Source organism: Aotus nancymaae, unplaced genomic scaffold (genome assembly GCF_030222135.1).
Source record: "Aotus nancymaae isolate 86718 unplaced genomic scaffold, 86718_ANA_hifiasm-v0.15.2.pri h1tg000088l, whole genome shotgun sequence".
NCBI classification, from domain to species: Eukaryota; Metazoa; Chordata; class Mammalia; order Primates; family Aotidae; genus Aotus; species Aotus nancymaae.
In genome coordinates this window covers 14700176-14722571 of record NW_026988503.1, presented here as the reverse complement: position 1 = coordinate 14722571, position 22396 = coordinate 14700176, and the positions used below count along the sequence as shown (strand labels likewise).

Here is a 22396-nt window from a genome sequence, read left to right as displayed (position 1 = left end):
GATCTACACATGTACCCCAGAACCTAAAGTACAATTAAAAAAAAAAAAAAGAGATTTAATGGATTCGCAGTTCCACATGGCTGGGGAGGCCTCGCATTCATGGTGGAAGGCAAAAGGCATGTCTCACATAGAGGCAGACGAGAGAAAATGAGAACCCAGTGAAAGGGGTTTCTCCTTAAAAACCCATCAGATTTCATGAGACTCACTCACTACCATGAGAACAGTATGGGGGAAACTGCCCCTTTGATTCAATTATGTCCCACCAGGTCCCTCCTACAAAACGTGGGAATTATGGGAGCTAAAATTCAAGATGAGATTTGGGTGGGGACCCCGCCAAATGATATCAGTCTTCTATAATCTCTCCTTCCACCTCTCTGATCTAATTTTTTGTCTCTCCTTACCTTGTATTGTGTGCTCTGGAGACACTGAACTGTTACACTTTGAGTGCTGATCTGCCCTATGCTATTTCTTGCATGGAATGTTCCAGCCCTCTCTACTCGTCTTTCTTACCTTTCTACATCCTCATTTCCCATCTCCCTTTCTTTCCATCCCATCCTCTTCTCACTCCTCTTTCCTCCACCCTTTCCTCTGTCCATCTCAGGGCATTCTTGTGGTCTTCTCCTGGAGTGACTGCCACCTGTGTTCCAAGCCTGGAGCATTCTGTTGTCCCTCAGGTCCCTCAAATACCATTTCCTCAGAGCACCACCCCTGCCACCCCACCAAAATCAATTCATTGTCCTTTATCATTCTCTTTCATAATTATACTTAATCATAATTTATAATTTAATGTTTATGTATGTATTTGTTTAATGTTTTTCTTACCCCACCACTGCACACCTGGCACCTAGGGCAGTATCTTGCACTCATTATTTACTGAATGAATGGAAGAATGAATGAATGAGATGATTTTCCTGAGAATGGATTTCTTTATCACTCAACAATGAGGTATCCTGACTGCCTTGCTTTATTCTTCGCTACATACTGCATGCTCAAGAAATGTTTCTTTAACTGGAATGAAGTTACTTTTCGTACATATATTATTGGATGGATAATAAAACTGCCCACTCATGTTATCAGTGATTCATTTAATGGGCTGATAGTTACCTTCTAAAAATGTCATTTTCTGTATTGTCATTCATTCATTCATTCAACAAACGTATAAGCAGCAAGGTGTGTTCTTGGATTTTATCATACAGAGATGAAAATATGCTTGCTAATCTCAAGGACCATTTAAGTAGGGAAAAGAGACATAGAGCTAACTGTAATCCAATATGGTAATGCTATAGTATGAGTCAAATAGTATGTGAAAAGGGACTGATTACATCTCGAGATGTTAGGGAGAGCTTCAGCAGAAAAGGTGACACTCAAGCTCATTCTCATGAAAGATGAATAGACATATAATGGATAGTCAAGAAAGGGAACTTGAAACTCCATAAAGGCAACAGTAGGAGCAAAAACTAGAGGAATGAAAATGACCACAAGCATCTAGTATACAGCAGGGACTGGGAAGTAATGGGTCTTAAAAAGGTAGTTTGGAACGGTATCATGGAGGCCTTATAAATCATGCCAGCGAGGCTTGCTTTCACCTGTCCGACAGTAATACTTTCAGCTTGTACAAACTGTGGCATTCAGTCAGAAGAGATTCCAGCCATTAAGCCTTTCCTTAACCAGCTGGAGCAAAGGAACCCATTGTAGATTCAATCTGTCCAAACTGAAAACTTGTAGTGAGTAAAATAAAGTTACCTGCACTGTGCAGGATTGAATTCTGTCCCTCCCAGTGCTTACTTCATGTCCCTTGTCATAAAAAAACAGTCATAGCATCCTTGAACTGCTGGTGATACATTTTGGTGTTCAAGCATAATAATGTTTCATTATCTGTGCTAAGCATTTTTTTCTCAAAGCCCAAATGATGTTCTGGAGCATGTCAGTTATGCCTTGTTGTTTACTACTTTTATTATTATTATTATTTGAGACAGAGTCTTACTCTGTCTCCCAGACTGGAGTGCAATGGCGCAATCTTGGCTCACTGCAACCTCCATACCCCAGGTTCAAGTGATTCTCCTGCCTCTGCCTCCCAAGTAGCTGGGATTACATGGCACATGCCACCATGCCCGCTAAGTTTTATATTTTTCATAGAGACAGGGTTCCACCATGTTGGCCAGACTGGTAAGGAACTCCCATCTCAAGTGATCCGCCCGCCTTGGACTCCCAACATGCTGAGATTACAGGTGTGAGCCACCACTCCTGGCCTATTATTTCATTTTGAACACCCGCATAAGAATGCTGTTTGATTCCGTGTTATAAAGTTACTTGTTGTTGGCAAATATTTAGTGTTGTAAATGAGGATTAGCATTTGTTGCTATCCTCAAGCCAAATAAAGTGTGAAAATAGGCAGTAACACACTTTGGGATTTCAGGATTTGGCCTCTGAAACCAGACTTCTGGAGTTCTAATTCTAAACTGCCACTTCCTAGTCATGTGAATTTGGGGCAATTACTTAATCTCTTTCTGCCTCAGCTTTCTGTCTATAAAGTAGGCCTAATAGTAATTGCCTACCTTATAGTCGAGTCATTTTCTGAGTGCATGTGCTTAATAGCTAGGTACCCTCAATAAATGTTATATTAATGCTCAGTCAGCGATAGGTGATGTTATTGTTAAGTCTGTCATGGTAAGTGTTGTGTGAGGGTTTTCTTTTGCTAGACATCAGGAGCTATAGGATTAAGCTTGCCAAAATATGCTTCTGTCAATTGTATTGTGTGGTCTTAGGGTGGCGTGCAATGTACAGCTGCCTGTTTACATAGTGAATCGACTGGGATCTAGCAGCTTCATTCTAGAGACCAAGGCCTTGCTTATTTATCTCCTTGATTGTAGGAGTTCCCAAAAGTCGACGAGGAGAAATTTGGCAGTTCCTGGCTTTACAGTACCGCCTCAGACACAGATTGCCTAATAAGCAGCAGCCTCCCGACATATCCTATAAGGAGCTTTTGAAGCAGCTCACTGCGCAGCAGCATGCGATTCTCGTGGATTTAGGTACGTTTGTCACGTGGATTATAATTTACAAAAGTTAAACAGCTGTTCCTTCTGTTGAGTTGTTTTTTTTTTATTTCGTTTGCTCTTGGTGTCGATGAAGAGTACCTGTTGGCATGTACAGAGCCACTAACTTTGTCCTTTACTGAGGGCAAGTTGGCTTTATACCTGATTGACGATCCATAAATGCCTGCGTATTAAATGAAGTTTTCACCCCAAAACTTTGCCTCTGCAAAGGGAACCATCTTATATTTAAATTATTATAAAGGTTATATTATAGGGTGCTCTCAGTTACTGCATTTTGAATAACTGACTTTTTAGGGCAGATAGGTGTATCTTAATCAATGTGGTTTTGAAATAGCTTAGACTAGGTTAAAAGGGGTACCAAAAAATTTAGTGAAGGTGTACTAGGTAGTCCACATTGCTGAAAACAATCCTTTGTATACCACTTTAAAAAGCACCACAATAAGTTGTGTTGGTGGAAATTATGACCAATTTTTCACACACCTATAGGGTGAGTGAAAAATTAGTTGCCGTAGTAGTGTAGGAATGGCTACTCATGACCTGGGGGAGAATTTCCAGTGACAGATCATAAAGCAGTCTTTTTAAATGCTGAGTTTCAAATAACTTATGGAAATAAAAATGGTTTGATTTTTAACAATTTCATTGTCTCTAATTTTTCTCTAGACTAACATACTTTATTATTTAAAAATATCTACATTATTATGTTAAATATTATACATTGACATTTGACCATTTTATTTGTACTTCTAAAAGTTGATATATCTCAGGTGGCCAGATAACGTTATTTGAGCCCATTTGGAAAAATACAAGATTACCTCATGTGTGGGGTCATCTTTTAGCAGGGCATATGAAAAATCACTAGCCAAGCTCTAGTTTTACCATTCCTTTTGGATGACAGATGGCTCTTGTTGGGAAAGGACCCAGCTCAGTTAATTATTTTTTTGAGCCCAGCAGAATTAAAAAGGGATTTTACAGAGAAACTGAAAACTTGAGTTTTTGTGCGGATTGTGCCACTAATTGTGGTCTTAGACGTGTTACCTTGCTTCTGAGTGTCAATCCTCTCTACTAAGTGGGGACATGAACAAAGCAATCCCTGTGTTCCCAAGCAAATCTGTGGTTCTCTAACTATAAATTGCTGATACAATCAGGGTTAGTCATGATATCCTATCAAAGAGAGAGAATGAGATCACATTACAGTCAGACAGAAATGGAGCTAGAATCAAGTTAATGGATAGAAAGAGTATTTATAGTTTTCTTTAGTAAAAAAGTTTTTAAAATTGCATTTTAGGTTTTGGAGTACATGTGAAAAACATGTAAGATTGTTGCATAGGTACACACATGGCAGTGTGGTTTGCTGCCTTCCTCCCCATCACCTATATCTGGCATTTCTCCCCATGTTATCCCTCCCCAACTCCCCACCCCCAACTGTCCCTCCCCTATACCCTCCCCCACAGACCCCAGTGTGTGATGCTCCCCTTCCTGTGTCCATGTGTTCTCATTGTTCAACACCCATCTATGAATGAGATCATGCGGTGTTTGATTTTCTGTTCTTGTGTCAGTTTGCTAAGAATGATGGTTTCCAGGTTCATCCCTGTCCCTACAAAGGACACGAACTCATCGTTTTTTGTGGCTGCATAGTATTCCATGGTGTATATGTGCCACATTTTCCTTGTCCAGTCTATCATTGTTGGGTATTTGGGTTGGTTCCAGGTCTTTGCTATTGTAAACTGTGCTGCAATGAACATTTGTGTGCATGTGTCCTTATAGTAGAATGATTTATAATCCTTTGGATGTATACCCAGTAATGGGATTGCTGGGTCAAATGGAATTTCTATTTCTAGGTCCTTGAGGAATCGCCACACTGTCTCCCACAATGGTTGAACTAATTTACACTCCCAACAACAGTGTAAAAGTGTTCCTATTTCTCCACATCCTCTCCAGCATCTGTTGTCTCCAGATTTTTTAATGATCGTCATTCTAACTGGCATGAGATGGTATCTCAATGTGGTTTTGATTTGCATTTCTCTACTGACCAGTGATGAAGAGCATTTTTTCATATGTTTGTTGGCCTCATATATGTCTTCTTTTGTAAAGTGTCTGTTCATATCCTTCGCCTACTTTTGAATGGGCTTGTTTGTTTTTTTCTTGTAATTCTGTTTTAGTTCTTTGTGGATTCTGGATTTAAGTGAGAAAGTAAAACCATAATTTTAAAAATTGCTTATTTGGCTCTACCTGTAGTCATCTGTGTTTCTTGGGCATGCAATTGTTGTTTCCTCGTATCTTCCTCTTACTGGCTCTGCAGAATTAATCTTAGTGGTTCCTGGAGAGGGGGAAATCACTTTAAGCATATGTGGGAGAAAACATTTTAAATTCTGGCACTCTTGCAAGTTCTAACTGACATGAGTAATCATTTCACAAGGAAGCTAACATCTCCCTTGATTTTTGTGGCACTAGGAATGTCCCATACCAGTATACACAGCTTGAGTGTGAAGATGGGTTTGTTTCAGTATATAGAACTCTCCTTTTAGTGATGCAGGACTCATATTGCCAGCTCGAGTGTCTCTGTGGGAATTTTATACCCAGAAGTAAATTTTAGAGGGGAATTTATTTGAAAATGACCCGTTAGTTTCCTTGATATTTTTAGATATTGAAAAGAGAAAAGTGGTTTACATGGCGCATGGAGATATCTTAAGAGCAGAGAGCAAAAGATATTTGAAAAAGAAGTTTTATTCTGAACGATGATCTGAATGTAAAGCCAAACAAACCAAAAAGTCTCTCCAGTGTCATATTACAAGAACAGCAGAAACAAATCTTTATAGACTACATAGATTTTCTTTTAAATAATATCTCCTCTAGACTTCTGGTTTCATTTAGAAGGTAGTCTTTATATGAATTTAGAATTTACCTTGCTTTATAGTCAGAATAAATTTTATATTTCATTTTTTTGGTAGCTCTCCTGAATATGTCATCAGTTTGTAGATTTTTATTTAATTATGTGTGTGTGTGTGCGCGTGCGCGCACGCACTAGAAAGAAGTACTGCTTAGCATAAAATATTTCCTCCCATATAATATATGTGAAGATGTTATGGTAGCCTGACAGGACTGGGGACAAGAGAGACCTTACATGGCAACTCGAAGCAACTCTCACTGGTTTGGGAAAGAGTGTTCATTTATTCTTGGATGTCACTGAATTGCGATTTCACTGTGGTCTCCAAGGAATGAGGACATTTCAAAAACTCTTTTTCTTCTTTTCCTCTGCAGGAAGGACATTTCCTACTCACCCTTACTTTTCAGTACAGCTTGGGGCAGGGCAGCTGTCGCTGTTTAACCTCCTGAAAGCCTATTCTTTGCTGGACAAAGAAGTGGGTTACTGTCAGGGGATCAGCTTCGTGGCTGGAGTCCTGCTTCTGCACATGAGTGAAGAGCAAGCCTTTGAAATGCTGAAATTCCTCATGTATGACCTTGGCTTCCGCAAGCAGTACAGACCTGACATGATGTCACTGCAGGTGAGGCACTTGTCCTCCCCAAGGAAGATGTGAGACTATTACCAGAAATCTTGGCCCTCTTCTCAATTGTGGCAGTTCAGATTTAAAGAAATTTAGACCCAGTGTCTTAGAACTTGGGTAAATATTAGGGCAAGTTTTAATTCACTTAGTGTGGGATTCGCTATGTAGGTAAACTTCTAAGTGTATGAGGCCCGTAGGCAGGAAACCTTTTCCATAAAATTCCTGAAGTGAGTAAATAAGTAATTTAAGGAAGGAAGGAAGGTGATGAGGACCCAATTTATGCCCTAAGTCTATGGGTTACATGGAGAAGGTATCAAGCATTCTTTATGCACTTTTCCTCCACTTATCAATTGAAAAGGCTCATAGATCTTTTGTTTACAATGTGAAAATGTCTTTATCCTTTCACTTCTGAGTGCACAAATAGCAGATACCGTGTTACTGTTCTTTTTGAACTTGTCATATCTCCCCTCCTTTATCTTCATGTAAGATAGGCCTTTATAAAGGAAAACGTGTGAAAGCCAGTGGTGCTTTTTCAGTCTGCTTGTGTGTGTGTGTATGTGTGTGTGTTTGTGTGTATGTGTGTCAGTGTGTGTGTGTGTGAGTGTGTGATGGAGTCTTGCTTTGACACTCAGGCTAGAGTGCAGTGGTGTGATCTCAACTCACTGCAATCTCCACCTCCCGGGTTAAAGCGATTCTCCTGCCTCAGCCTCCTGAGTAGCTGGGATTACTAGCAGGTGCCACCATGCCTGGCTAATTTTTTTTTGTATTTCTCGTAGAGACGGGGTTTCACCATGTTGGGCAGGCTGGTCTTAAACTGCTGACCTCAGGTGATCTGCACACCTCAGCCTCCCAGAGTGTTGGGATTATAGCCATGAGCCATTGAGTCTGTTCTTAGCAGGCTCTGAAGTAGCACCATTAAGATTTTTCAGTTATTTTGAGTGGGGTATTAACTGCTTGCTGTCTTTAGCTTACTTCAGACTCCCTGTTACACATTGCTCTCCTAGTTTATCACTTCTCTAAGTGGGTTGGTTGCTAATAAGCAGTTAAAATTTGGTCTATAGATATTTATCTCAAACAATCACTGCCTGGCAATTTAAAACTTCCAGTGGTTACAAATATAAAACTATAAAAGAAGACTTTAAAGAGGATTTTCAGGTTTTTCCTCCCTTGAAATGAAGTATGCATGACTCCCAGTTCATCATAATATTATGCTTTAGATAAAAAGTAATACTTTAAAGATGCTTTTAAAATAGAGTGTTTTTCCTGGTTCCCAGAGATGAGTTTTGACTTTAATATCTCAATTGCCAATACATAACAAAAAAGAATTGTGTTTTTACTCTGAGCATCATAGTAACTGATATTTTTTGAGAGTGTGAATGGAGATAAAGGATTCCATTTTTCTTTACTTTCTCACGGTAACATTTTGGCTGGGTAGATAGGGCTTTGCTATCAGCATTAGGTTTTCTGGTGTGAGTTCGTATGATTTGATTCCTCGTTGATGACTATTCATAGGTTTAACAAGTCAAATAATAAATGTGGGAGGTTTTTTTAAAATTTCGAAACAGTTTATTTGTATCTTTTGTTTTGTTTTGTTTTTTGAGACAGTATCTTGCTCTGTTGCCCAGGCTAGAGTGGTGGCATGGTCTTGGCTCACTGCAACCTCCACTTCCTGGGTTCAAGTGATTCTCCTGCCTCAGCCTCCTGAGTAGCTGGGATTACAGGCATGAACCACCATGCCCTGCTAATTTTTTGTATTTTTAGTGGAGATGGGGTTTTATTATGTTGGCCAGGCTTGTCTCAAACTCCTGATCCACTCACCTCAGTCTCCCAAAGTGCTGGGATTATAGGTGTGAGCCACCACACCCAGTCACCTGTATCTTAATATCAGATAGGAATCAGATGCCCTTGTAAGGAATTAAGTAATTCAGATTTTCAGAAACAACAATTTGGTAGCTATTATTAGAATTTCCAAGATACAGGGAAGTACCTGTGAGTAGTGTTTAATTTGGGTCCATAGGTAAAAAGATATAGCTATCATTTTAAAAATACAAAGAGTTTTCATCTTAAAAATTCTTAATCAATTTGACATTACAAAAATTAATGTAAATGGGATTTATACATTTATTTAATATGGCCTGTAAGTACCAAGAAATATTTTATGTCTATAATTTTGAAGATGCAGGTGTTTAAAAATCTTTGGTGACAGCATTGCTGTAGGCCACAGTATTGGGGACCTTATTCTGGGAAAATGGGTCCTTTTGCTTTTTAAAGTGAAATATAAACTTTTCCACCTTCTGGAGCAGGAGATAGTGTCTGGGTCTAGGCAGTAGGATGTTTGGAAGTGCTGAAATGCCTCTTGCAGTGGCCTTGGACTCACTCCATAAGATTTCTGATTTCTTGCTTCTCTGTTGGTGGCTCAGGTACTCCAGGCTCTCTGCTTCAGTTACCTTATCTGTAAAATGTGGGGGTTGAGGTCTTTTTCCACTTTAAATATCTATGTCTCATCATTGTTTCTGCTGCTTTCCGTGTTAAAGGCGTTTTATCTTTTCCTCTGAAGCCTTTGATCTCCCCTTTTCTTCATCTTCTCTCTGCTACCCTTGTCTCTTTCTCTGCATCTTTCCCCTCCAGTTACGGCTCTTTAATCTGAAGGTTTGCCGTGGTATCTATAAGGTAGAATGAAGAATTATTTGTTCTTAGCAAATAGAATTTTATCATTAAAGCTTTCTTTGAAGGAAACCTGAATTGTGTTCTTATTTGCCCAAATATCTCTTGATGGAAGAAACCCTCTTAACCCCCAGTTGTGAATGTGGGGCAGGGGGGAAGGGGAATGGGATTCTCTTTAAAAAAATTAAATATTGAAGTATTGCTTCTTTGTATAATCACAAGTGAACAGGAACAGTGTGCTTTTGATGATGTGCTTTCTTTTTATGCTGCTAGACATTTTTGATTTTTGTGCTTACCAAAATACTGATTATTCTTCTGACAGATGCTCAGAATTTCTGGTTTCTACAATGTAAATGGTCTAAAGGAAATGCATGATTTTTTTTTTCCAACATGACTTGTTGAGATAGTCTCATTAAAAAAAAAAAAAAAAAAAACCTTTCTGTATGCCTCCAGCTAAGCTTCTTATTTTATAGCTATGATTTCCTGTGGCTCTTTAATTCCCTTTTATTTACAGTTTGTGTGGAAACTGAGTTTCCAAAGATATTATTGTGGATAAGGATTGAACAAACAGTTTTTTGTATTTATGTATAGTTCTTGATTTTTTTCTAAAGGATTCTGTTGATTTTTAGGTCTATATTCTAGAAATAATTGTTGAATTCACAACGTAATTTGTTATTTTTATGTATTGTCATAGAGCTATTTAAGAGTGATGCTTTAATAATTTCTTCTAGTGAAAGAAGTTCTGCTAGATTTAATAAAAATTTAATAAAAAATTTTATATATTTTTACACCAAAATATCCAGCTTATATAACTGATCAGGGTTATATAACCACTTATCTGTTAACTGTGTGGATAAAAATTTAATTAAATCACAATTCAGGAATTTGTTTGTTACTACTCCTTTATCTTTAGTATTATAGGTGTAAGAGTTTGAAAGTTTCTGGATGCTGTCTTTAAATGCCAGTAATCAACTCAATAGCCAAATGAAAAAAGTTTTTCTTTTAGTTCTAGAAACATTCAGAAACAACTGCACTTTTTGTTTTAATCCTATTTGTCATGAAAAATATGCAGCTAGAATAACTTGAATATTAGAAATAAAATCTCAAGCTTCTGGCCCTGTAACATTCTAAGCTTTAATTCTGTCCTTATAGTGCAGATTGTCTGGAGAGCCAGAACTCTTTCATAAATCACATGCTGGTCCCAGCAAATCGAAATAAGCTTCTGCACTGAACATAGTAGATTCTTTAGAATGGAGGCTCTTCTGGAATTAGTCTGAAATTAGAAGGGATCTTCTACGAGGTTCCTGAGCCATGACAGTTCTCATTAAATTCCAAAAGCAATGCCACAGAAGAAAAATATCAATTTATCTGTATATATGTGATACTCAAACATACATGATAAAGAAACTTGCTCAGTCTTCTCAGATGGAGTTTCAGTGACTTGCTTTATGACTTCAGTTAAGTGAACTTGGATTTTAGTATCAACTTTAAAATCATAAAAATACAGTAATACTACTTATATTTCTATATGTGAATTTGTTATTAAAATATTAGAATAATAAATTAAAATCCATGTATTTGATGCACATGCAAATAAATGCATAATATTTTATTTTTTCTTCTCCAAATTAACTTTAGATTCAAATGTACCAGCTGTCCAGGCTCCTTCATGACTATCACAGAGATCTCTACAATCACCTTGAAGAAAATGAAATCAGCCCCAGTCTTTATGCTGCCCCCTGGTTCCTCACATTGTTTGCCTCTCAGTTTTCATTAGGATTTGTAGCCAGAGTTTTTGGTAAGAGCTATGTGTAATTAAATGAACAGTGTTATTTATTCCAAGGACTATATTTCTACTTCTAGCCATATAGTGCCCCTATTGTTTTCTCTTGTGTTACACAGAATAGCTAATTGCTGGTGGAATTTAATAAACGTGCCTGGCTCTATTCTGATAGTAATTTAAAACCATATTTGTCTTACATAAAATTGAAATTAAAAGGGAAAGAGGAATTAGGCTCCTGTATTTGAGTAAGTTGTAATGGAGCTCTTATGTTCATTTATGCCTAAAAATCAGAGAGTATACTTCTAAAATCTGGGCTAGGGACAGACTCTGTATAATTTTCCAGATTTTTATATACATCTTTCTACCCCGATTATCGTCTTCATCTTGCATTCAAAACACAAAGAAACATGTTCTTTAACTGGGTCAATGGAAGTACCTGTATCCATATTGTTTCTAATGGCATTTCTTAGTCTGATTTTTTTGTTGTTAACAGGATAACTTTACTTCCTGTTTCATTGCTTATGTAACTCTTCTTTCTTGCTGATGCAGTGCTTGGGAACAGTCTCTAAGACTGGTGGCTCAGGGAAAGACACTAAGTACAGTCAATAGAGCCCAGTTACCAACTGCCTGCTCTAATCACAGTGTTTGGCATTGGGAATAAAAAGAGAGTGTAACATGGTTTATGTTCCCTTTGGAGGCCCTTAAGTCTATTCACAAGTCTTTGTATTTGTCTTATTATTTAAAAAGCAAAAAGTAAAACAATAACCACCACCAACTATTCATCAGAGGTTGGTTCTAATGATGTTGTTTAGGACCTCAGCAGCCTTAGAAAGGGCTCTTTTAATTTTTGTGTTCTGTTCATCTATTTAGTAGCCATGGTCAAAGCAGTCAGTATCCACTCACAACTGCACTTCTGCTCAATTGGAGCTTTTTGTCAAATTTGAGTATTGGTTCAATTGTAGGTCATTGCCAGTGTTTGAAAAAATGGAACAGAAGAGCATGCAGTGAAGATATTAGGGAATATTACAAATAGTAAGGAAATATGTTGTTGGGAGAAACTTGTTTTGAGGATATATGTGTAATATGTGTATGTACCAGATTACAACGTACAATATCTTTCTTATTGAGGGCTGTGGTTTGAAAGTTGAGCACTGCATTAGCGGTACTACAATTTATAAAGTGTAGCAGAAAAGTAAAGTTAAAATGCACTGAATGAAATGTTCACCACATATTTTTTTTGTTTATTGAAGATACACTATTGCTTTTCTACACTGACATTTTCTCTGGAGCTTGGGTTCCTGTTAATGGGTCTTCTATAAATCCTTTTGTTTATGTGTTTTTCTTCTAGAGAATAGTCTATCAAATCAAAATGTTTCAGGGCATCTGTCTTTGACTTACCCTTGGAAGCTTGATATCAAGAGTTCAATAGACAAATGTCCTCAGTATCAGTTTTTTGTTAATGAGAGTACAAATGAGGCTGCTGGCTGTACAATAGCTGCTCACCTCTCTTGTTTGAATTTATAAAAGAACAGAGACTGGCAGAAAATGGAAAGATGCATGGACAAGAATTACTATGTTTGAAATAAAGATTTATGGTTCCCTCTTCATTAAGGTCTCCCTGTTGTATATTATTGATTAAAGAATGACATAGATTGAGAGAAACTTTCATACAAAAGTACTTGATACTTTTCTTTCTTTCTTTTTTTATTTATCTGAGACTGAGTCTTGCTCTGTTGCTCAGGCTGGAGTGCAGCAGAATGATATCAGTTTACTGCAACCCCTGCCTCCTGGGTTCAAGTGATTCTCCTGCCTGAGCCTGTAGCTAAGACTACAGGCACGTGCCACGGCACCTGGCTAATTTTTGAATTTTTTGTAGAGACAGGGTTTCACCATGTTGACCAGACTGATCTCGAACTCCTGGCCTTAAGCGATCCACTCGCCTCAGCCTCCCAAAGTATTGGGATTACAGGCATGAGCCACCACACCCAGCCTAGTACTTGATACTTTTGAAAAGTATTGCATGTTTGTATTTGTAAGAAAGCAGGGCTTAGAGTTAGGGTAGCTCTTATTTTTCTCTTCTGATTGAGGTTATATGTTTGTTGTTATTTGTTTTAATTTTTCTTTTAAGGCTTTTTTTTTTTTAATTTCCTGGTATGGTATAGATTTAATTACATACTGGTTCATTTACTTTTTATTATGGTGATGAGAGTTGGAATAGTACTAATTTGTTATGTAAATTTGTTTTTGTGTTCTTGTTGTGAAGAAAAATCTAAATATCAGTTGAATAACTGTCCTTGAGGTTTACTTTGTCGCCGTTAAATTTGGCATTAAAAATCACAGATAGTACATGGACAGAGGTCTATACTTTGTCCTTTTTTACTCTGGCTTTATCTGAGATTCTTAACTAAGAGGAACATTAAAACATCTGCTTATATGTTTAGTTATATTACCTTTTTATTTTTAAAAAAGCTAGATGCTTTTTGACTAGTTTTCTTTTGCAAAATACATAAAACAAGTGAACAAAAACATTTAGCACAAATAGCATGCTTTTCACAGGAGTGGATGCATAATTTTGATCATGAAAATTATATCTCTTCTTTTAGATATTATTTTTCTTCAGGGAACTGAAGTTATATTTAAGGTTGCACTCAGCCTACTGAGCAGCCAAGAGACGCTTATAATGGAATGTGAAAGCTTTGAAAATATTGTTGAGTTTCTTAAAAGCACGCTACCTGATATGAATACCTCTGAAATGGAAAAAATTATTACCCAGGTATGATTTAAATGCTAATATTATTATACAGCATTTTTTTTTTACTGAATATATATTAAATGCTTTAGCATAAAAATGTAGCTTTGCTTAACAGGTACAGTTTTTTAAACCTTTTTTAAAAAACTTTGATCAGATACTTTTTATTGTAAAATTTCTACATCGTGACATTGTCTGTCTGACTATGCACAGGAAATATGGTTTAGTGCTACGTAATGAGTTTTTCAGGAATCCTTTCAGTATAAACCAATGCTAAAACTGAAGATAGAACTGACAGAGTGAGAAAGGCCTGAAAATAAAATGAAATCCACTTGCGTTTGTTATATTGATAATTATGTTGTAATTAACATACACAAAGAGGACATGTAGCAAGAGTACAGGCTTTGGAATTAGAAGGTATTGGGTTTGGATCTACTTCTAGCTCTTTAATTGGTTGCTTGGCTTGCACACATCAGGCTAATCATCTAAACCCTAGTTGTCTGAATGGAACAGTACTGGACAAGTTCCAGAATGGGACAATACTGATCTGAGAGGTTTGGGCAAATTACAGCTTCTCTGAGTCTCAGCCTCTTCCTCTACAAAACGGAAATAACAAAAATAGAATCTATTATAGTTTTATATTATTTTAGGAGCAAATATAACCAATACATTAAAGTATTTTGTATCCTGTAATTCTTACTATAATATGAACTCTTATTATATTAATTCATATAAAATTTTCTTTCTGTTACATGGAGTCTAAATCATAAATATCTATTAATAGTTTGTGTTTGTTAAAAATGCTTTATAAGCTGAAAAGTATAGCTTTTACATATATATTTACTTGTTTATTAATTTTTCAGAAATAGCTTTCTTGACTGGAAAGGAATCAGATATTATGCTTTTAGAGATTTGAAGTCAGATATCACCTCCCTTTAAAATTAATGAGGAAATCACCTGGCTTTACAGATTACTGTTAGGATTAATGAGTAGAATTTATAGGCAGGTCAATTTGAACTTGATATTAGAGATAATTTCCTAACAATTAGAGTTGATTACTGTGGATTGAAATGCTGATATTAAGGGAGACTTTGATGAACTTTATGGATACTGGAAAAAAATGCAAATAATGCAGAAAACCACAAAGAAGAAAATAAAAGTAACTACAAATCTCAACATCTAGAGATAACCTTTGAAACTTTCTATTACACGTATCTTTGCTTATATATACACATAAAAAGGTATATAGTTATACATAGATGAAATCATACTCTATATGCTATTGTGGAACCTCATTTATAATTTAAAAAAAATAGCGTATTAGATTTTTTCCAATACATATAAATCCATATTATCATTTTTAATGGTTGTGTAATAATCCATTGTATCCATACCCACTAGGTAAGGAAAAGATGATGGTTGAGGATGACCAGTTAGTCTAGAAATTCTCTTACTAAAATTCAAATGTTTGAGTATCTCTAGTAGTAATTAGTAGAGTAAGTCAGGTTTTTGTGGTTTCTTTTCTCTTTTCAGTGTTGGTGTAGACACCATTGCTTGTTCAATGTAGTCATCAGGCTGCTGTCTCTCCTTCCCCTAGGAAGTTTGTAGCAACTGTCCTCTAGCTTCGGAGCAAACTATCTTCCTATTTAGTGGTGATATGGGAGAGCAGTAACAGCCCTAATTAAACCTTACCACCCTGGACAGTGCTCACGATGTGCAATTTTGAGGATTCTCTATGTGGTACAATATGTAAATGACACTTAAGAGGCTTATAGGGAATAGCAAATGGATGAAAAGTTTTATTAAGATCTTTCAGCTCCATTGGCAGATAAATTAGAAATGCTTTCGGTTTCTTTATTACAGTAATACCCTATGCAATTTTGCTTACTGATCAGCAGAGATTATCTCTGACATAATAGTTACTCAATAACTAATGTTGTTTATCTAGTATACTACATTTTGGGAGACAGTTACTAGATTATGAATATCTTGGCTGCAAAATATTCTTGGATGTTAACTTATTCTAGTGACTTGGCTTCATGAGAATGTTTCAATTGTATAGAAATAATCTGTTCTGTTTTTAAAGAAAACATTTATTATTTCACAGAAAGAGCTATCTGCTTTTATGTTGACAGTGTAAGCTATATCTAATTTATTCTTGTATTGACAGTCACACCTGGTTTTTTTCCCCTTTTTTATGCTTTAATGTTCTTCATTAATAAGTGTTTGGAAATATACATGAAATATATCAAGATCATACACAAGCTGTATCTTGTTAATATATACCAAAGCCTAGCATAACCCATGATGCTTTCATGGCAGGTTTTTGAGATGGATATTTCTAAGCAGTTGCATGCCTATGAGGTGGAGTATCATGTGCTACAGGATGAGCTTCAGGAATCTTCATATGCCTGTGAGGATAGTGAACCTTTGGAGAAGCTGGAGAAGGCCAATAGCCAACTGAAAAGACAAAACATGGACCTCCTAGAAAAATTACAGGTAAAGAAACAAAGATTTGAGCAAAGAAGTTCTTTAATGCCTCCTGCAAACACAGAACTACCTCAGGAATGATAGGATGTGTGTGTGGAATGAACCATTGCTGACCAAGAGCCCATGTAGCAGACTGTCCAAGTGCTTTGGGGATGCAGTTGACATGTTAAATTAAACATTACTTGGAAAAAAAATGCACCCTCACAAAATAACTAAATGGCAGTTCAAAGTGGAATCTTTTTATATACTTGTTGCATGTTATACACATTTGGTTAAGTTCAAGAGAGGAAGAATTGAATGTATTAAACTTTTTGAGCTGGAATCTGGAGGTTTGGTGGAAGAAATGAGTGAGGACGGTCTTCAGTCAGGCTGGTTAGTAGGGTGGCATGAATAAGGAGGACATGGCAGAGCAGCAGAGTTAGCCTGGCGTCAGTTTAAGATAGATGTTGGGGAAAGGTAGGGTAAACATGATGGAGGCAGAATTGTAAGTGACTTTCGGTGTCAAGCCAAAGAACATGGCTTTAATCCTGTCAAGAGGGAAATCTCAAAGTTTTTGAGCCATGCTGCACAAAGATCAATCTAGGAACCTTGACGAGGACAGGGAGAGAAGGTAAGGAGGCCTGCTAGAAGTCATTTGTGAAAATCTATTGGGGATGACGACAGTTGTCTAGACTAAAATGGAAATTGAAAGAGAGGGAGACGTGTCTAGGTAAATTGAATGATTATTAATTTCTCATGTAATATTAATACATGTGATATTAATACATCATTCCTATGTAGTATTAATACATCATTCCTGCCATCAGGGAGTTCACAATTATTTGAGAATACAAAATACTACATATCTGTCTCTAAGCACACACTTATACATGCACTAAGCAATTTCTTACAAAGTAATATTCTGTATTTGCCACCTGTATGATATGTGCTGTGTATGATGTGTGATATTAATACATCATTCCTATGTAGTATTAATACATCATTCCTATGTAGTATTAATACATCATTCCTGCCATCAGGGAGTTCACAATTATTTGAGAATACAAAATACTACATATCTGTCTCTAAGCACACACTTACACATGCAATAAGCAATTTCTTACAAAGTAATATTCTGTATTTGCCACCTGTATGATGTGTGCTGTGTAGCCATGCCCTGATGCTCTGAGGGGCGGGGCTTAAGAGTGATCATGGGAGGGAGGCTAGCAGGTGATCCTTCTGAAGTCATCAGGGGAGATGACTCCTGAGTTTAAGTGCCTAATGGCTCCTTGGTTTCTACTTAACCCCTCCTCTCCATTTCCCCAACACTGCACCTAGCTACAAACTAGAAAACACTAAAACTCTGCTTCTATATGGTGAGTCGCCTGTCAAAACCACTCAGGAGAAACAGGTTAGAAATGAGGGTTCTCTAAAGTAGTTGCTCCCTAAGAATTGGAACACTAAACTGCCTTCACTTTGTCTTATATTGGCTCTGGGTCATAGAAAATTTTGATCTTTTTTTCCTATTCACAAAAGGGCAACATCATCTATTTTCAAAAAGAAAAATAAATGGTTGGTGTATTGTCCATTTTTAGTTGGATATTTCAATGGTGATTGAGTATTTGCCCTGATTAGGGAAGGTGGGATTGCACTTGTTTTATAATGATTCTTCTGAACTGTTGTAGACTTTTTAATTGGCAGTTCAGGGCAGTCATCATCAATTACTTGGCCACCCCTTACATCTACAAAAACTGATGAAAGCCCAAGTGTATGTTTGGAAAATGCCGTATTTCAGTCAGAGAAGGAAAATCTCTTTTAGCACTGCAGGATAGTGTCAGGAATCTCCTGTTTCTCCTTCAGCCAGGCCAGAGCCCACTCACTCAGGGGAACACCAGTGGGTGTAGAATAAGGACTCCTACTGTGGGTGACGGGGTTGATTTATATTGAATTATTAGCTTATTCAGTGAGAGGAGATTAATCATGATAGTTCCATAGTTATGTCTTCATGAAACCTAATAAATCATCATTCCATGTAGGTTTTCAGAGTATTTGCTTCACGTAATATTTTATTAGGTAATGTGAAATTAATATGTGTAAGGACTGGCTACTATTATAATGAACCAGACTTCAAATTTTTGATTTGGAGGATTTTTTTTTTTTTTTCTCCAAACAGGTAGCTCATGCTAAAATCCAGACATTGGAATCAAACCTGGAAAATCTTTTGACAAGAGAGACCAAAATGAAGTCTTTAATCCGGACCCTGGAACAAGAAAAAATGGCTTATCAAAAGACAGTGGAGCAACTCCGGAAGCTGCTGCCCGCAGATGCTCTAGCCAATTGTGAACTGTCACTGAGAGACCTTAACTGGAACCCTAACAACAAAGCCAAGATAGGAAATAAGCCATAATGGCAGAGGCGCAGCCTCAGCAGAAAGTGCTCCTTAGAATACTGCAGAGAGGAAGAGCCTGCATGCTGCTGGCTGGAGGCTGGACCCTGAAGGTGATGGAACCACCTAACACTGGTGCTGAGCTTCTTGTGGCAGCAGGTGGGCCTCGCACTCTCAGAGCATGCCAATCCTAAGCCATTGGACATACGTAGACTGGTTTTTGTTGTTGTTACTATGTACATATATATATAAAATGAACATAGTTCATGCTTTCAGATAAAATGAGTAGATGTATATTCAGAGTAATTTTTTTAGTCAGAACTTCATGAAATCCACACCAAAGGGAAGGTAAACTGAAATTTCCCTTGGACACATATGAAATCTTTTTGTCTTTATAGTGAAACAAAGCCAGAGCATCTTTGTATATTGAAATATACTTGAAAAAAATGAATGTATTTTTTTCTCCAAAGAACAGCATGTTTCACTCAGTGGTGGAAAGGTGGAAACATTTATGTCACTTTATGTGTATCTGTCTTAATATTTACTGACATTGTCTATATGAGGAAAATGACTGATTAGGAGTCATGCTCCTGTGTGTTTTTCGCGAAGGTAGGGGCATTTCTCCTTGCCTGCTTTGTGCCAACGAGCATGCTGCATCTACATGCGTTGTCAGTCTGGTTAGGCATTACTTTAAACATACCTAAAGAAAGTAGGCCATTGTGGCTGAGTCTACCCAGCTCAAGGTAAAGGAGAATGTTGCTAATTTTGTAGCAAACCAGACCAGCATTATTACTCAAACTAAAAATATCACACCTGAACAATTTAATTTAGGACTTAAAATGTCTAGATTAGCTTTCCGCCTTTTTAAATAACTCATTCAGTTGCGAATGAATTCCTCTGTACTTGGTGCCACAGTCAGCAAATGACAAGGATTTGCCATTTTCCCACCAAATTGTGAGTGTTCTTACTTTAGGTCTCTCTACCTTAAATTCGGTATAAGGAAATGTAATTATGATTGATTTTTTCCAAAGATGACAAGCTGTGTTGAAATACTTTTTTTTTTGGCCAATTGACAGAATCTAATAAGCTCTAATCATCTTCCCCTTTCATGTGAAAATTTTTGCAAACTTTGAAATGCTTAGGGACAAGCCATTGAAATCCGTTGGAAGGGAAAAGGAAAGTGGTCCCAGCTCAACAAAAACCTGCAATTCTGCATTTTGACTCTTCACTTACTCAGCCTACAAGTAGCTTATTAGAGGACATTCATGCATGCTGGGTATAGGCAAGGAAAGTAATTTTCAAAGTACATATGCGGTTCTCTTTTTCAGAGATGATTTCAGAGATGATTCTATGATAGTGCCTCTGAAAGTTGATGCAGCATTTTTGCCTTTTCAAAAAGTATTTATCGTCACTGCTTTTTGCAGTACTTGTATTTTCACAGATGGATTATCTGGGGATAATTTTCTTCAAAGGGAGTTTGTTATACACAGTGAAAATTTATTATAGAGTAGAAGAGTAAAGCTCTAGAGGTTTCAGAAAGCTTTAATGAACCAATGATGAACGTCTGAAACCCCTCTACACTGTTGCCCAGTGTGAATATAATGACGTGTTACAGCTCAGTGTGCCCTTGAATCCATGCAGTTTCTTAAAAAGACAATAAAATCTTACTAGTAAAGTTAATGTAACTTCTAAGTTCTAGAAAATGCTGATTCTGTCTACCCCATTCAATTGGGGGCTGCTAGTTGATTTGTTCCTTGGATTTCCTGTTTCTCTATTTGTAGGAGGGGTTTTTTCTTTTTGCTGTCTGTTGATGAAAATTACTTCATGGGCGTGATACACAGATGGTAGCCAAGGAATCTATTGGGAAAGTTGGGAAAGAAACCTTTCCTTTCTGTTATTCAATTTAAAGTTAACTTTATCCTGGATGTTTAGAAACAACTTTAAGAGTTGCATTATGGTGTTCAGAGATTAAGCTGATTTGGATATGATATTTTCTTTTGAAAATGAATTTTCTTTTTCATTTGTGATTTTTAAAAAAGTGTTGCTCCAGTTATGCTTCATGCATTGTTACATCTTCATCAGGTTAATGTAATGTCTAATTCCTTTGCAATAAATATATTGCTGCAGCTTTCTTGGCATATATTGTTACTTTTTGGGAGAGAAGAAGCTCTTGGTTAGAGTCTTTTACTACAGGGGTCCCTGGGTACCTGTGCATGTCCTGTTATGAACCAGGCTGCATAGCAGGAGGTAAGTGGTGGGCATGTGAGCAAGTATGACTGCCAGAGCTCCGACTCCTGTCAGATCAGCCACAGCATTAGATTCTCATAGGAGTGCGAATCTTATTGTGAAATGAGCATACAGGAGATATACGTTGCCTGTTCCTTAAGATAACTGAATACCTGATGATCTGTCACTGCCTCCCGTCTCCCCCAGATGGGATCGTCTAGCTGCAGGAAAACAAGTTCAGGGTTCCCACTGATTCTACATTATGGTGAGTATAACAGAAATAAAGGGCACAATAAATGTGCTCAAATTATCCTGAAACTATCCCCTGCCACCAGTCTGTGGAAAAATTGTCTTCTATGAAACCAGTCCCTGGTGTCAAAAAGGTTGGGGACCACTGCTTTATAAGATCTGCATGGTGAAACCCTATCTCTAGTAAAAAGAGAAAAATTAGCCAGCCATGGTGGCATGTGTCTGTAATCCCAGCTACTCGGGAGGCTGAAGCAGGAGAATCGTTTAAATCTGGAAGGCGGAGATTGCAGTGAGCCAATGTGCCACTGCACTCTAGTCTGGGCCACAGAGCACGACTCCACCTCCAAAAAAAAAAAAAGAAAAAGATAACAAGATCTGCATGGTTTGGATTATACCTACTTAAAATTGCTACACAAATAAGAGAATCTAAGGCAACAAAGATAATTTAAGAGACATTTATGTAAGTACATTGTTACCAGTTTTCAACTTACTCAGTGGAGACTTTTGCTGATGACTTTAGAAAGAAAAATAGAAGCAACCACATTGACAGATTCACATTCGACCCTTTCATTTCCCAGGCTCCCTCATAGATAGTAAAGGAGAGAAAGAGCACAAGAAAATGCAAATGTTTTTAATTGGATGCAGATAATTAAGAATTAAGGATGCTTACTGATAGATATGATATGAATGTGTTTACATAAAATATGTATCTCTTGGAATGATCTCATATATATTTGTAATCTAATAAAACACTATATCTTCTTGCTAACTTTAGTACTAACACTTTTTAACATTTTTGCACTTAATATAGTAGTTAAGCATTTTGAGAAGGAGTCACTGTAGTCTTAGTAGTACAGTCTCTTAATCTCCATGTTGACTTCTACCCATTTTGTCACTATTTCACTAATTCTTTTTTCACAGAGCAGATTAGGAATAAGAAATCTACCATCTGATGGTATGGAGTATTTGGTCCTTCTACCATAATGCGACCTCTCATTATATCACTCATTGGCTGTGATATAATGAGAAAAGCACTGGATTTAGGGTGAGAAGTTTTAGATCTGAGTCTTGGTTCCACCACTTTTATTTACTCATTCGACAAATAGTTTTTGTGAGCCTATTCCAGGCTAGATGCCAAGTATTCAGGGGTGGAGAAGATATAGTCCTTGTCCTAAAAGAGTTTGCATAGCCAAAGCAAGATTAAGCAAAAATAACAAATTTGGAGGCATCACATTACCTGACTTCAAACTATACTACAAGGCTATAGTCACCAAAACAGCATGGTACTGGTATAAAAATAGGTACACAGACCAA

General features: G+C 37.1%; 1 protein-coding gene across 5 annotated transcripts in view; it reads left to right on the top strand.

Annotated features, from left to right (window-relative positions):
- TBC1D4 (TBC1 domain family member 4) overlaps positions 1–20738 on the top strand; it is a 180997-nt gene extending 160259 nt beyond the window's left edge. For 3 of the 5 annotated variants that reach the window (XM_064369131.1, XM_064369130.1, XM_064369132.1), the window contains 6 exons: positions 2871–3029; positions 6312–6556; positions 10859–11018; positions 13607–13776; positions 16075–16251; positions 18395–19870. In XM_064369131.1, coding sequence (XP_064225201.1) covers positions 2871–3029; positions 6312–6556; positions 10859–11018; positions 13607–13776; positions 16075–16251; positions 18395–18628 — 1145 coding nt within the window. In that variant the 3' untranslated portion in view covers positions 18629–19870. Of the gene's footprint in view, positions 1–2870; positions 3030–6311; positions 6557–10858; positions 11019–13606; positions 13777–16074; positions 16252–18394 lie in introns of all 5 variants that reach the window. The other 2 variants (XM_012472049.3, XM_012472048.3) reach the window with 1 other exon arrangement.
- Positions 20739–22396: the final 1658 nt, after the last annotated feature.